The 11525-nt window shown below is 35.6% G+C and overlaps 1 protein-coding gene and 1 long non-coding RNA gene across 2 annotated transcripts; one reads left to right on the top strand and one right to left on the bottom strand.

Moving 5' to 3' along the window:
- The first annotated feature begins 166 nt into the window (after positions 1-166).
- Positions 167-2313, top strand: LOC144022127 (uncharacterized). The gene is made up of 3 exons (XR_013284266.1): positions 167-968; positions 1043-1179; positions 1725-2313. It is a non-coding gene; the product is annotated as an uncharacterized LOC144022127 (long non-coding RNA).
- On the bottom strand, positions 625-11523 carry abhd16a (abhydrolase domain containing 16A, phospholipase). The gene is made up of 20 exons (XM_077526639.1): positions 11387-11523; positions 10701-10757; positions 10495-10561; positions 10277-10363; positions 9813-9898; positions 9660-9733; positions 8865-8972; positions 8637-8751; positions 7046-7147; positions 6917-6980; positions 6791-6840; positions 6530-6653; positions 5300-5404; positions 5162-5225; positions 5014-5070; positions 2216-2278; positions 2039-2115; positions 1836-1934; positions 1722-1768; positions 625-962 (listed from the first exon to the last, which is right to left on the bottom strand). Exons 1-20 carry the CDS (start codon positions 11486-11488, stop codon positions 879-881), a joined length of 1632 nt encoding a protein of 543 aa, XP_077382765.1. The 5' UTR covers positions 11489-11523; the 3' UTR covers positions 625-878.
- Positions 11524-11525: the final 2 nt, after the last annotated feature.

Raw genomic sequence — 11525 nt, 5'->3', positions numbered from 1 at the left:
AGAAAAATGATCAATTTTGAAGAAAATCAGTTTCGACTTGTTTCCTTAAATGTGAATTGGAAAAACTCTTATTTTTAAATATTTTCAAAAAAACCCCTCATATTTCCACGAGTAATTTTTCCCACCAGAAGTAGCGTTTTTTCAAAAAGGGTGGGGGGGGGGGGGGGGGGGGGGGTCACATTTTGGAGTGAAAGTTGCATCATTTTGAGAAATAAGCACAATAAAATAAAGTTTGAGAAATATATTTTCAGAAAATAAGCAGGAAAGAAATTCTATCAGAGATAAAGTGTGTACTTGGTACAGGAGGCGCGACTTAACGATCACGACAAAAAATAAATAAATAAATAAGGGAGCACAAGTAAAGATTTCTCAAGGGGGGTGATAAACTGTTGAAATAAAAATTCTCAAAAGAGATGAAAGTGCAAGATAAAAACATTCCGTGACTAAAAGTTAGTCAGTTTAAAAGGAATATCTTTAATATCTTTCTATTGTCGTATTGTATGGCTCAAAGGTGCTATTATGGGCTGGGATAGTTTGCAACACTGTTGACTTTTTCTAGAAAATGTCTTTGATAAACTTTTCACCCCCCCCCCAAAAAAAGCCAAAAACCACAAAACAGCCGAGTCCCTTATTGAAAGACTTTATTCTTCATATTTCACAAGTCATACAGGATAACAAAATGGAAGAAATAATTGTATTTTTTTTCCCCAAGAGGTAGCTGAGGATGGCAAAAAAACAAATGTGCATTTCTTTAGAAAAAAAAAAAAAGTAATAATTTAGTTGTGGGCTACCAGCACAGCAGCACTTCCACTTTAAAAACAAAACGCAACAAGTCACGACATGGTGCCGAGGGTGACGCCGTTTCCGATGGGTCGTCTCTACAGCTTCCACGGGGGGCGGAACTCGGACGCGGGCAGCGGCGTGCAGTGCGTCGTCTCAAAGTTCCTCATGTGCTTGCGAGCCTTCCGGTAGGGAAAGAGAAAACAAATGATTTTTCACTACTTGTTCTTTTCTCACTTTTTTTTTTTTTTTTAAACCGGAGGTGAACGGATGGCGGGGAAGCGTCGCTCGAGCTGTAATTGATGGCACGCCGCTCCCTTTCATGTTAAATGACTTCAATAAGCCAGGCCGGCTGCCAAGGAAATATATTACAGCAGTCAGGAGGGGCCTGGAGCACAGGTGAGATGGTTGCCATGGAGACAGAGAGAGGGCATTAAAAGAGAGAGAAAAAAAAAAAAAAAAAAAGAGGTTCTTATAGTTGTAATTGTTGAAGTGTCTCAAGATGCAGCAGACACTTTATTAGGTACACCTAATAACCTAAATTTCTAGTTTGCAAGTGTGCGTTATATATTATAGAGGACCGAAACTGTCAAAATTTTATTTTATTTTTATATATTTTTTTATTATTTTTATTTTATTTTATTTCCATTTATATATATTTTTTGGGTATAATTTTTGAAGTATAGTCATTAGTCATTAGTCATTTATTTATTTAGTCACTTGTTTTGAATTTTGTCAGTTTTGGTCCTCCATAATATCGAACCACATGAGTGAAGCGTGAAAAAATAAATGGCTCATATTAATGCCCACAAACGGGCACCTGCTGATTATTGAAGTGGAAAAAAAAAAGAGCCAAATGGACAAATCCAAATACTGGGCAGGAGCAGAGGCTCGTCACTCGGTCGGCCACGCCCCTTAAAGGCACACATGGATTTCCTTACCAGGAAAAGAGCAAGCTGTTGCTTCCCTTCGACGGTCATGTCTTCACCTGGCGAAACATGACAGCGTCACCTGACTGCGATGATGATGATGACGACGACGATGAAGACGCTTACCGACATTCCAGGGAAACTTCACGTCCATGTCGCTCTCGTACGACAGCAACACGGACGTGCACCAGTCGTCGTCCACCTGGTAGCCGCTGTAGACGGATGCTGCATGGCGACAAATACTTGCAAGTTTGTATATATTTATTTTTTGTTGTTGTTGTACAATTGCGAACGATTTTTGTTTCTAGCACCGTCATATTGCTGCTTACCTTCCTCCACGTGATTGGAGGCACCCAGCCATTGCCGGACCACCTGCACCCCGTCCTTGCTCATTATTTTGGGATACCTGCCGAGGTCACGATGCATGCATGCATGATGCCAACGTTTGCACGAGTGTGTGTGTGTGCGTGTAACTGGGAAGACTGCAAACACGTATCAGCGCTAACCTGAACTGCAGCAGATTGAGCAGGAGGTCGTTTCCTCGGTTGGACATGACGTCATCGGGACTTCTAACAGAAGAAATAAAATAAATCTTGAAATGAAAGCCATGATGTTTACTAAGTCTGTTTTTAATTAAAAAAAAAAAAAAAAGCCATGATGAATAGTCAGGATTTTATTTTATTTTTTTAAATTAAAAAAAGCCATGATGTATAACATGGTCGTTAAAAAAAACAAAAACAAAAAAAAACACCTGACTATACATAGTCATTAAAAAAAAAAACCTAACTATAGATGGTCGTTTAAAAAAAAACCCAAAAAAACGCCTTACTATACATGGTCATTTAAAAAAAACAAAAAACAAAACACCTTACTATACATGGTCGTTAAAAAAAACAACAAAAAAACACCTGACTATACATAGTCATTAAAAAACAAAAAAACAACTATAGATGGTCATTTAAAAAAAAACAATAAAACGCCTTACTATACATGGTCGTTTAAAAAAACAAAACGCCTTACTATACATGGTTGTTTAAAAAAAAAAAAAAAAAACCTTACTATACATGGCCGTTTAAAAAAAAAAAAAAAAAAAAAACCCTTACTATACATGGTCGTTTAAAAAACAAACAAAAAAAACACCTTACTATACATAGTCATTAAAAATAAACAACCTAATAGGGCTGCACGATATTAGAAAAACATGCGATATGCGATATACTTGCTGAACATAGCGATATCGATATTTTTTCGATATATTGTGCAGCCCTACAACCTAACTATAGATGGTCGTTAAAAAAAACAAAACGCCTTACTATACATGGTTGTTTAAAAAAAAACAAAAAACAAAAAAAAACTTACTATACATGGTCGTTTAAAAAAAACAAAAAAACAACAAAAAACTCCTTACTATACATGGTCGTTTATATAAAAAACAAAAAAAAAACAAAAAACGCTTTACTATACATGGTCGTTTAAAAAACAAAAAACAAAAACAAAATAAACGCCTTACTATACATTAGGGGTGTGAATTGCCTCGTACCTGACGATTCGATTCGTATCACGATTCACAGGTCACGATTCGATTCGATACCGATTAATCCCGATACGAATTTATAAGTCGATTGTTGCGATTTTTTTTCATTCAAATTTAGAAAATACTAATCAGTAAGCTTGTAGAGTGTAAGATTTATATGAAAATGTATTATTTATTTATCTGAAATTTCAGTCTTATAGAGGTTGTAATCTGTTTCATGTTTGAACAGCATTAAAATAAAATATTAAGGCTTAATGTTCCGTTCATATAACATTCTTCCATGCTTAAGGTGTGAATCCTAAAAAAAATAAAAAATAAAAAAAAAATAAATAAAAAAAAATCGATTTTGCCTATTATTGAATCGATTCGAGAATCGCGCGATGTAGTATCGCGATATATCGCCGAATCGATTTTTTTTAACACCCCTACTATACATGGTCGTTTATATAAAAAAAACAAAAAAAAACCCTTACTATACATGGTCGTTTAAAAAACAAAAAAAAAACACCTTACTATACATAGTCATTAAAAAAAAACGCCTTACTATACATGGTCGTTTAAAAAAAAAACAAAAAAAACCCACCTTACTATACATGGTCATTAAAAAAAAAAAACCTAACTATAGATGGTCGTTTAAAAAAACAAAAAAAAAACAACAAAAAACGCCTTACTATACATGGTCATTAAAAAAAACAAAAAAACTATAGATGGTCGTTTAAAAAAACAAACAAAAAAAACCGCCTTACTATACATGGTCATTAAAAAATACCTAACTATAGATGGTCAAAAAACAAACAAACGCATTACTATACATGGTCATTTAAAAAAACAACAACCTAACTATAGATGGTCGTTTAAAAAAACAAACAAAAAAAAAACAAAACGCCTTACTATACATGGTCATTAAAAAAAATACCTAACTATAGATGGTTGTTTAAAAAACAAAACAAAAAAAACGCCTTACTATACATGGTCATTAAAAAAAATACCTAACTATAGATGGTCGTTTCAAAAAAACAAAACAAAACAAACAAAAAAAAAAAAAACGCCTTACTATACATGGTCATTAAAAAAAAAAACTAACTATAGATGGTCGTTTAAAAAAACAAACAAAAAAACAAAAAAAACAAAAAACGCCTTACTATACATGGTCATTAAAAAATACCTAACTATAGATGGTCGTTTAAAAAAAACAAAAAACGCCTTACCATACATGGCCATTAAAAAAATACCTAACTATAGATGGTTGTTTAAAAAACAAACAAACAAAAAAAGAAAACGGCTTACTATACATGGTCATTAAAAAAAAAAAAAACTAACTGTAGATGGTTGTTTAAAAAAAACAAAAAAAACACGCCTTACTATACATGGTCATTAAAAAAAATACCAAACTATAGATGGTCGTTTAAAAATAAAAAGCCTACATGGTTGTTTAAAAAAACAAAAAAAACGCCTTAATATACATGGTCATTAAAAAAAATACCTAACTATAGATGGTTGCTTAAAAATAAAAAGCTTACGTGGTTGTTAAAAAAACAAACAAACAAACAAACAAAAAAAACGCCTTACGCCCATGGTCAACGCTTTACATGGTCGTTTTTTAAAAAACAAACAAAAAAAACCTCCACCTTATTATACATCGCCGTTCAGCTTTTTAATAAATAAATAAATAAAATTATAAACTGTAACATTTTACTGCATATGAGGATTAAAAAAAATAATAATAAAAAAAATGAGGGAATGGTGTGTGTGTGTGCACGCGCGACTTACGACGTGGTGATGATCTCATCCCGGGTCCTGCGCACGAGCAGCACGGGTCCCTGGTACCTGAGCGGAGGCAAGCGCACACGTCACACCAGCCCGATAGATCGATGCTTTCCCCATCCGCACTGGAATAACACCACTTTGTGGGACTCACTTGAGAAGCTGCTCGGAAACGTTGAGGTTGATGTACTGTCGCACCGTGTACTGAACCAGCGGCCCTGACAGAGAAAACACAAATGGGTTAGCACGTGCTAATGCTAACGCTAAAGGCAAAGCGGAAGGAAGAACTCACTCCAGCTTTCGGGCATGACTTTGAGGGCCAAAGGTAAGAGGTCATCGAAAGACGCGTCCAGCACGACCGATTGGATCTCGGGGTATGACATCACCGCCCAACTGGCTGCATACAAATGAGGAAGGGGGGTGAGAGTGCATTCATTAAATCGCAGGTCACTGTTTGCAACATGTTTGTTTTTTTCTTTTTTTAATCAAATGTATACATATGGTGGTATTCTGGTGTATTTTTCATTTTTTGTGCAGATATTCTGGCTTTTTTTCCCCACTAATCATGGGTCTTAAGAATGCGAGTGTTGAGAAGAACAAGCAGATGATGTTAAAACTTGCATTTCAATCAAAGTGAATCAATTGAGTAAAACTCAAAGCACAGTTTTATATTACACAAGACTGGAAGAGTGTTAATTTTCCAATTAAAAAACATAAAGCCAAAAATGTTTTTGGAGGGGCTAGACGGTGAACCAATTCAGCAACCACGGATAGACCGATTGGTGGATTTTTTTTTTCCCCTAGTTTTTGGAATTTTGTTTGTATTTGGGTTTTTTTTTTACATTTTTGGAACGTGAAAAAAATAGTAGCCTGGACGTCCCAAATAATAACAATGGTCAACACATTTTTACAAGGTAAACTTTACAATAATTTTTTTTTTTTGCACTACCTTTTGGAATTTTATTCATCAAGTCAAGTCTTCTTTATTTGTAATATTTTTTGGGGACATTTATAGAATGTGAAAAAATTGGAGCCTGGACGTGCTGAATAATAACACTGATCAGCAAATTTTTACACGGTAACTTTACAAGAATATATTTTTGTTGAGTTCGTGTTTTTTTTTTTTTTTTTCACTACTGTTTGGAATTTTGGTTGTATTTTATTATTTTTTTTTGGGGGGGGGGGGGGGGGGTCATTTTTGGAATGCGAAAAAATTGTAGCCTGGACATCACGAAAAATAACACTGGTCAACACATTTTTACAAGGTAAACATTACAAAGATTTTTTTTTATTCCAAACAAGAGTTGGATTTTTTTTTTTTTGCACTAATTTTTGGAATTTTGTTTGTATTTATTTTTTTTTTTTAATTTACATTTTTGGAATGTAAAAAAAAAATGGAATTTTTTTGTTGTTGATTCCTAATAAGAGTTAGGTTTTTTTGTGTGTGAAATGTCATCTCTGTAAATTACAAGGCATGGAAAAAAAATCCATGTTATGATGTCAAATGTAAAATCGAAAAAACCTGTGAATCCGCCGATGGACCAGGCGTAGACGATGATGTCGCTGAGCTGAAAGTGGAGCTTGTGCACGGCAAACTGGATGACCACGTCCATGGCGTTGGCCTCATTCTGAGGGAAGGGAACCCCCTGCCACCAAAACCACACACAAACATTTTTTTTTTTAAGATTTGGACTTCAACAATCTGATAACGTCGCTTTGCTTTCATTTCATTTCCTCTGCTGCAATCAAGTTTCTGTTGAAATCAAGCGACGCGACTTTTTACCGTGCTGCCTCCGAAGCCCGGATGGTTCCATCCCAGGACCGAATAGCCGCCTGCATCAAACGTAACGTGGTTCAAAATCGGAAAATGGCCGACGTGTGGACGGATGTGCGATTGATGAGTTCTCACCCTCCAGCGGGGTGTTCATGCAGCCCACCTCGTAGAAGCCCGCGTTGCCCTCGCAGCAGACGACCTGAGGCGCGAAGAAGACGCACGCGTGACTCACCCGCAACGCAAACAAGACGCCGAGCGACTTACCAGTGTGCGACCTTTATCTCCGCCGCGTCCCCTGCGGTCCACAAACATGGTGTCGATCTGGTTGCCGTCGCAGGCCACCAGCTTGTTCCTTTGGCCATCAAACTGCAAGGAAGATTTTGGACTTCCTTTTAATATACAGTAATGAGTTAGGATTGACCGGATTTAGTCACAGGATTTTTGGCTGATTGATTAGGGCTGAAAAAGAGGAGATTTGAAAATGTTCTTTTTCTTGGTTTAAAAAATAAATAAATATGATGTACAGTAAGTTTTTTTTAATTGTAAAAAAAATGATGCATAACAAGGCTTTTATTTATATTTTATTTATTAAAAAAAACAAAACATGATGCACATATGGTTAGGCTTTTTTTTTTTTTTTTTTTTTTTAAATCATTATGTATTTAGTAAGGCTCTTTTTTTTTTTTTTTTTTAATAAAAAGCCATGATGTATAGTAAGGCTTTTTTTATTATTTAAAAAATGCAATTATTTATAGTAAGGTATTTAGTAATTTTTATAAATAAAAAAGCCATGATGTATAGTAAAGCTTTTTTTTTTTAATAAATTAATTTAAAAAAAAGTCACGATGTAAAGTTTTTTTCAATATAAATAAATAAAGCCATGCTGTATAGTAAGGCTTTTTATTGATGTATTATTATTTAAAAAAAAAAAAAAAAAAAAAAAAAAAAAAAAAAACACACAATGGTTTTTCTTTCTTATTAAAAAAAAAAAAAAAAGTCATGATTTATAGCAAGGTATTTATTTTTATAAATAAAAAAGCCATAGTGTATAGTAAAGCTTTAAAAGCAAATACATAAATAAATCAATAAAAGCCATGTTGTAAAGCTTTTTTTAAATAAATAAATAAAACCATGATGTATAATAAGACTTTTTATTTATTTATTCTTATTAAAAAAAATGGCTTATTTTTATTATAAAAAAAAGTTATGATTTATAGTAAGGCTTTTATTTGTTTAAGGTATAGCAAGGTTGTTGTTTTTTTAATGTGTGATTAAATATTTGATTTGTATTTTCTTTTTTTTTGTAAACAATACCAACAGGGAGATATACAATGACAACAAATATTTAACACTAAACAGACATTACAACAAGTAAAAATATAAACATCTGACCCAATACAAAGAGAGAAAGAAAGAAAAGAAACAATAACTACAAAAACAACAGCAGCAACGTCATATTGTAGCTTATAACAAAAATGTATACATAAGAAAAATACGGCTCTTATTATTTCTTAATAATTATTTGAAACATAAAAACATATTACTTATTACTATAAAACTTATTATATTACTTATTACTTAAAAATTATTCCTTCTTCTTCTTATTATTATTAGTATTATTTATGTCACCATGTAAGGCTTTTTTTGTCAAAAATAGAGCAACAAAATTTTGCCCCAAGCATCCAAACAGTCATTTCCCATCCTCATTTATAACATTGTTTTAAAAAAAAACAAAAACAAAAACAAAACAAACAAAAAAAAACATAAAAAAAACAAAAACAAACATTCTCACAATAACTTTGAAAGTCAACCTGCGTTGATGCCTGCGTCGGTTCGGCCGCACGTGCGCTTTTACCTCTTCTATGAGCTTGGACAGGCCTTGCTCCAGCATGGGCCTCATGGCTTTCTGCAGCAATCCCACCGAGCCCGGGTACAGCATCCTCCTCCCGAACGAGTGCACGATGAGGAAACTGGAGCCAAAACAAAAAACAAAAAAAAATGGTGAGGATGCCTCCGGCGCAGCAGTGTAGGAAACGGCCAAGTGTCGTGGAAAAAAAAAAATCAGCAAGCGAAACCAAAAGACCTGACGACGTGGCAGGGCAGGGTTCGCACGGAGCGCAGCGCCGCGTCCGCCGCCCCCCTCGGTCGGGGATCGCGCTTCAGCAGCGACACGCCGGCCTTGGTCAACTTCCTGTCGCGCAAATCGGCAAAATCAAAATGAGGAGCTGAAGAAATGTTTGGTTTAGTGATGCGACTAACAATTATTTTCATAAATCAATCTATTTTGTCAATTAACTCATTCACTGGCCGCCATTTTCACCGAAGCACCCCCCCCTTTGCTCCCGGTTGTTTTACTGGATTTTGACTGATTTTGCAAGGCCCACAGAATATTGTCTTCTATTGTTATAAAAACATGGAACCTACCAAAAGAAAGATTAGAGTCTCTTCTTTCATTAGGAACAAAAAAAAGTATATTTCTATCTGTTTGTTTTGCAGCAATTAGCATTAGAATACAGCTAAGTTTCATCATTATTCACAAATCTGTTGAAAACAGTGGGGAAAAGAGCTTGTTTGCAAATGGCCGTGGTTGATCTCTTATACTCTGCTGCCACCTGCTGGCCGTTTTTGTAATAACTACCATTGCTTCAAGAATTCTTTGCAGTTCCGAAGCTGCACCAAAGGCTTCTGTATGCTCTAGCATTTAAAAAACATAAAAAACAAAAACAAAAACAAAAACGTATAAATATGTCTTTGGGAGCTTGGTAATATTTCAAATAGAACGTATTTATCCATTTTGGGGAGAAAATGAGTTAATCAGATTTAAATCACATAATTATTGTAAAACAGGACATGATTTCAAATTGACAGTTCAGCTTACGGGTTGCTGACTTCGGTCCAGCTGAAATCTGCAGGCCAGTGAGAGAAGTCAAAGTTGTAGCATCGCAACTTCTTCTACAAGAAACGGAAAACAAGGACATTTGACTCTCAAATCCCTTTCGCCGATTCCTGGCTGAACGTGACATGAGCTCACCTTGTTGTCTGGCGAGTGATTCTTCTTCGACTCCTCCAAAACGGAAACAAACTCAAGATATTGAGCGTTCTTCCATCTTCCCCAGCCTTGAGAGAGGAAAACAAAAAGGTGTCTTGAGATATGAGTGAGGCAACATACGACTCTTTCCAGATAGGAATCATTTTACAGGAGTGGTATGGCATCATTTTTAACTCATTCAAACCCAAAAACGTGTAAATACGTTTTTTTAACACTTTGACCTTCACTCCCAAATATGTATTTATATGTTGTTTTTTTTTGTTTTTTGTTTTTTTGTTTTTTACGCAAGAGCATACAGAAGGCTTTGATGCAGCCTCTGACCTGAAGAGGTTGCTTAAAGCAATGGAAGTTATTACAAAAAACGGCCAGCAGGTGGCAGTATATCATGCAAACTGTTTGCTAGCATTATGAAAATGTCGACTGTACATTTGCGCGGCCTCACCTACCTCGGAGACACGCCACGCCGAGAAGACAGAGCAGCGTCGTGGCCACGTATTGACTCACTGGCGCCAACTTGCTGCTGCAGATATACCCTAAAAAACACACACACACACACACACACACGACCAACAAAAAACATCAACAATATATTCATATTCAACGTTACAGTTCACATGTATTTCATAACATAAGTTATTGTGTGTGAATGTCATTTTTTTCTTACCTTTTCCATACAGATAGCATAGCAGTAATGGAGAGCTGCAATAGGACAGATACCACACAGCTGAAGCCTGCAGGAAAGACACAAAAACACATGAATCATCAACATCATCATTGGCCTCAATGGGGGGGAAAAATACACTGAGTCTGACATTAAATTCAAAGATGTGAAACTGTATAATGTGACAATACAGGACACCTAATACTGACCCAACCCAGAATGCTGTCGGTGTGTTTCTCCAAACTCCCTGGCTGGTAGTTCCATCCCTGTACAAAGTGGGTGGATACCATTTAATCAACATTCAAACAGTTTTGCCATACATATTGCATTTTCCAATTTTATCTAAATTACTGAATTAGGCGAGAATTACAGTAAGACTCGATTAATTCTTTATTTGTTTTGATTTTCAGTCATTTTATTTCATTTAATCGATTTTTTTTCTTGTAAAATATTGTGATTCTGTTTTTTCTATATTTATGACTGCCTTTAGCATTTGAAGCACTTTGTGAGTCATTTCCCTAAAAAGTGTTACATAAACAAAGTGAACTCTATCTACTTATCACCTGGCCGTCAGGTTATCTGATCAAACTACAAACTGCACATCATGCTAACGTTAGCATTAGCTCGATGTCATTGAGAACGCTAGCGAACTTAAACGGTGAAAACCAGTAAAACATCAAATGCAAACAAGGATAATGCTTCATGTCATTCGTTTCATTCATTGTTTATTTTTAACGTTAACTATCTTACGTCAGCAAGTGCTCATTGATAAACATTTGGCACTTCCGCATGTAGGAGCCCGGGAGCGACATGTTCAGCTAACAGCCGCCAAAATGGTTTCGATTGTGGAGTGAGTCGCGTCGAAATGAACGCGAAATGACGTGCATGCTCCTACCGTCCTGACCACTCGTCCGTGGGGCCAATTTGGGTGCGGGTGGCGATGAATTCGTTGCAAGTGAGGCCCGAAAACACAGCGAAGCCACAACCAGACGGCCATACTTGCTCGATAACGACGGAAGCCAGCGATGGACAAA

The sequence above is a fragment of the Festucalex cinctus genome, chromosome 7, assembly GCF_051991245.1.
Source record: "Festucalex cinctus isolate MCC-2025b chromosome 7, RoL_Fcin_1.0, whole genome shotgun sequence".
In the NCBI taxonomy this organism is placed as follows: Eukaryota; Metazoa; Chordata; class Actinopteri; order Syngnathiformes; family Syngnathidae; genus Festucalex; species Festucalex cinctus.
The sequence above is the reverse complement of the archived record's forward strand: the minus strand, read 5'-3'. Positions and strand labels throughout refer to the sequence as shown.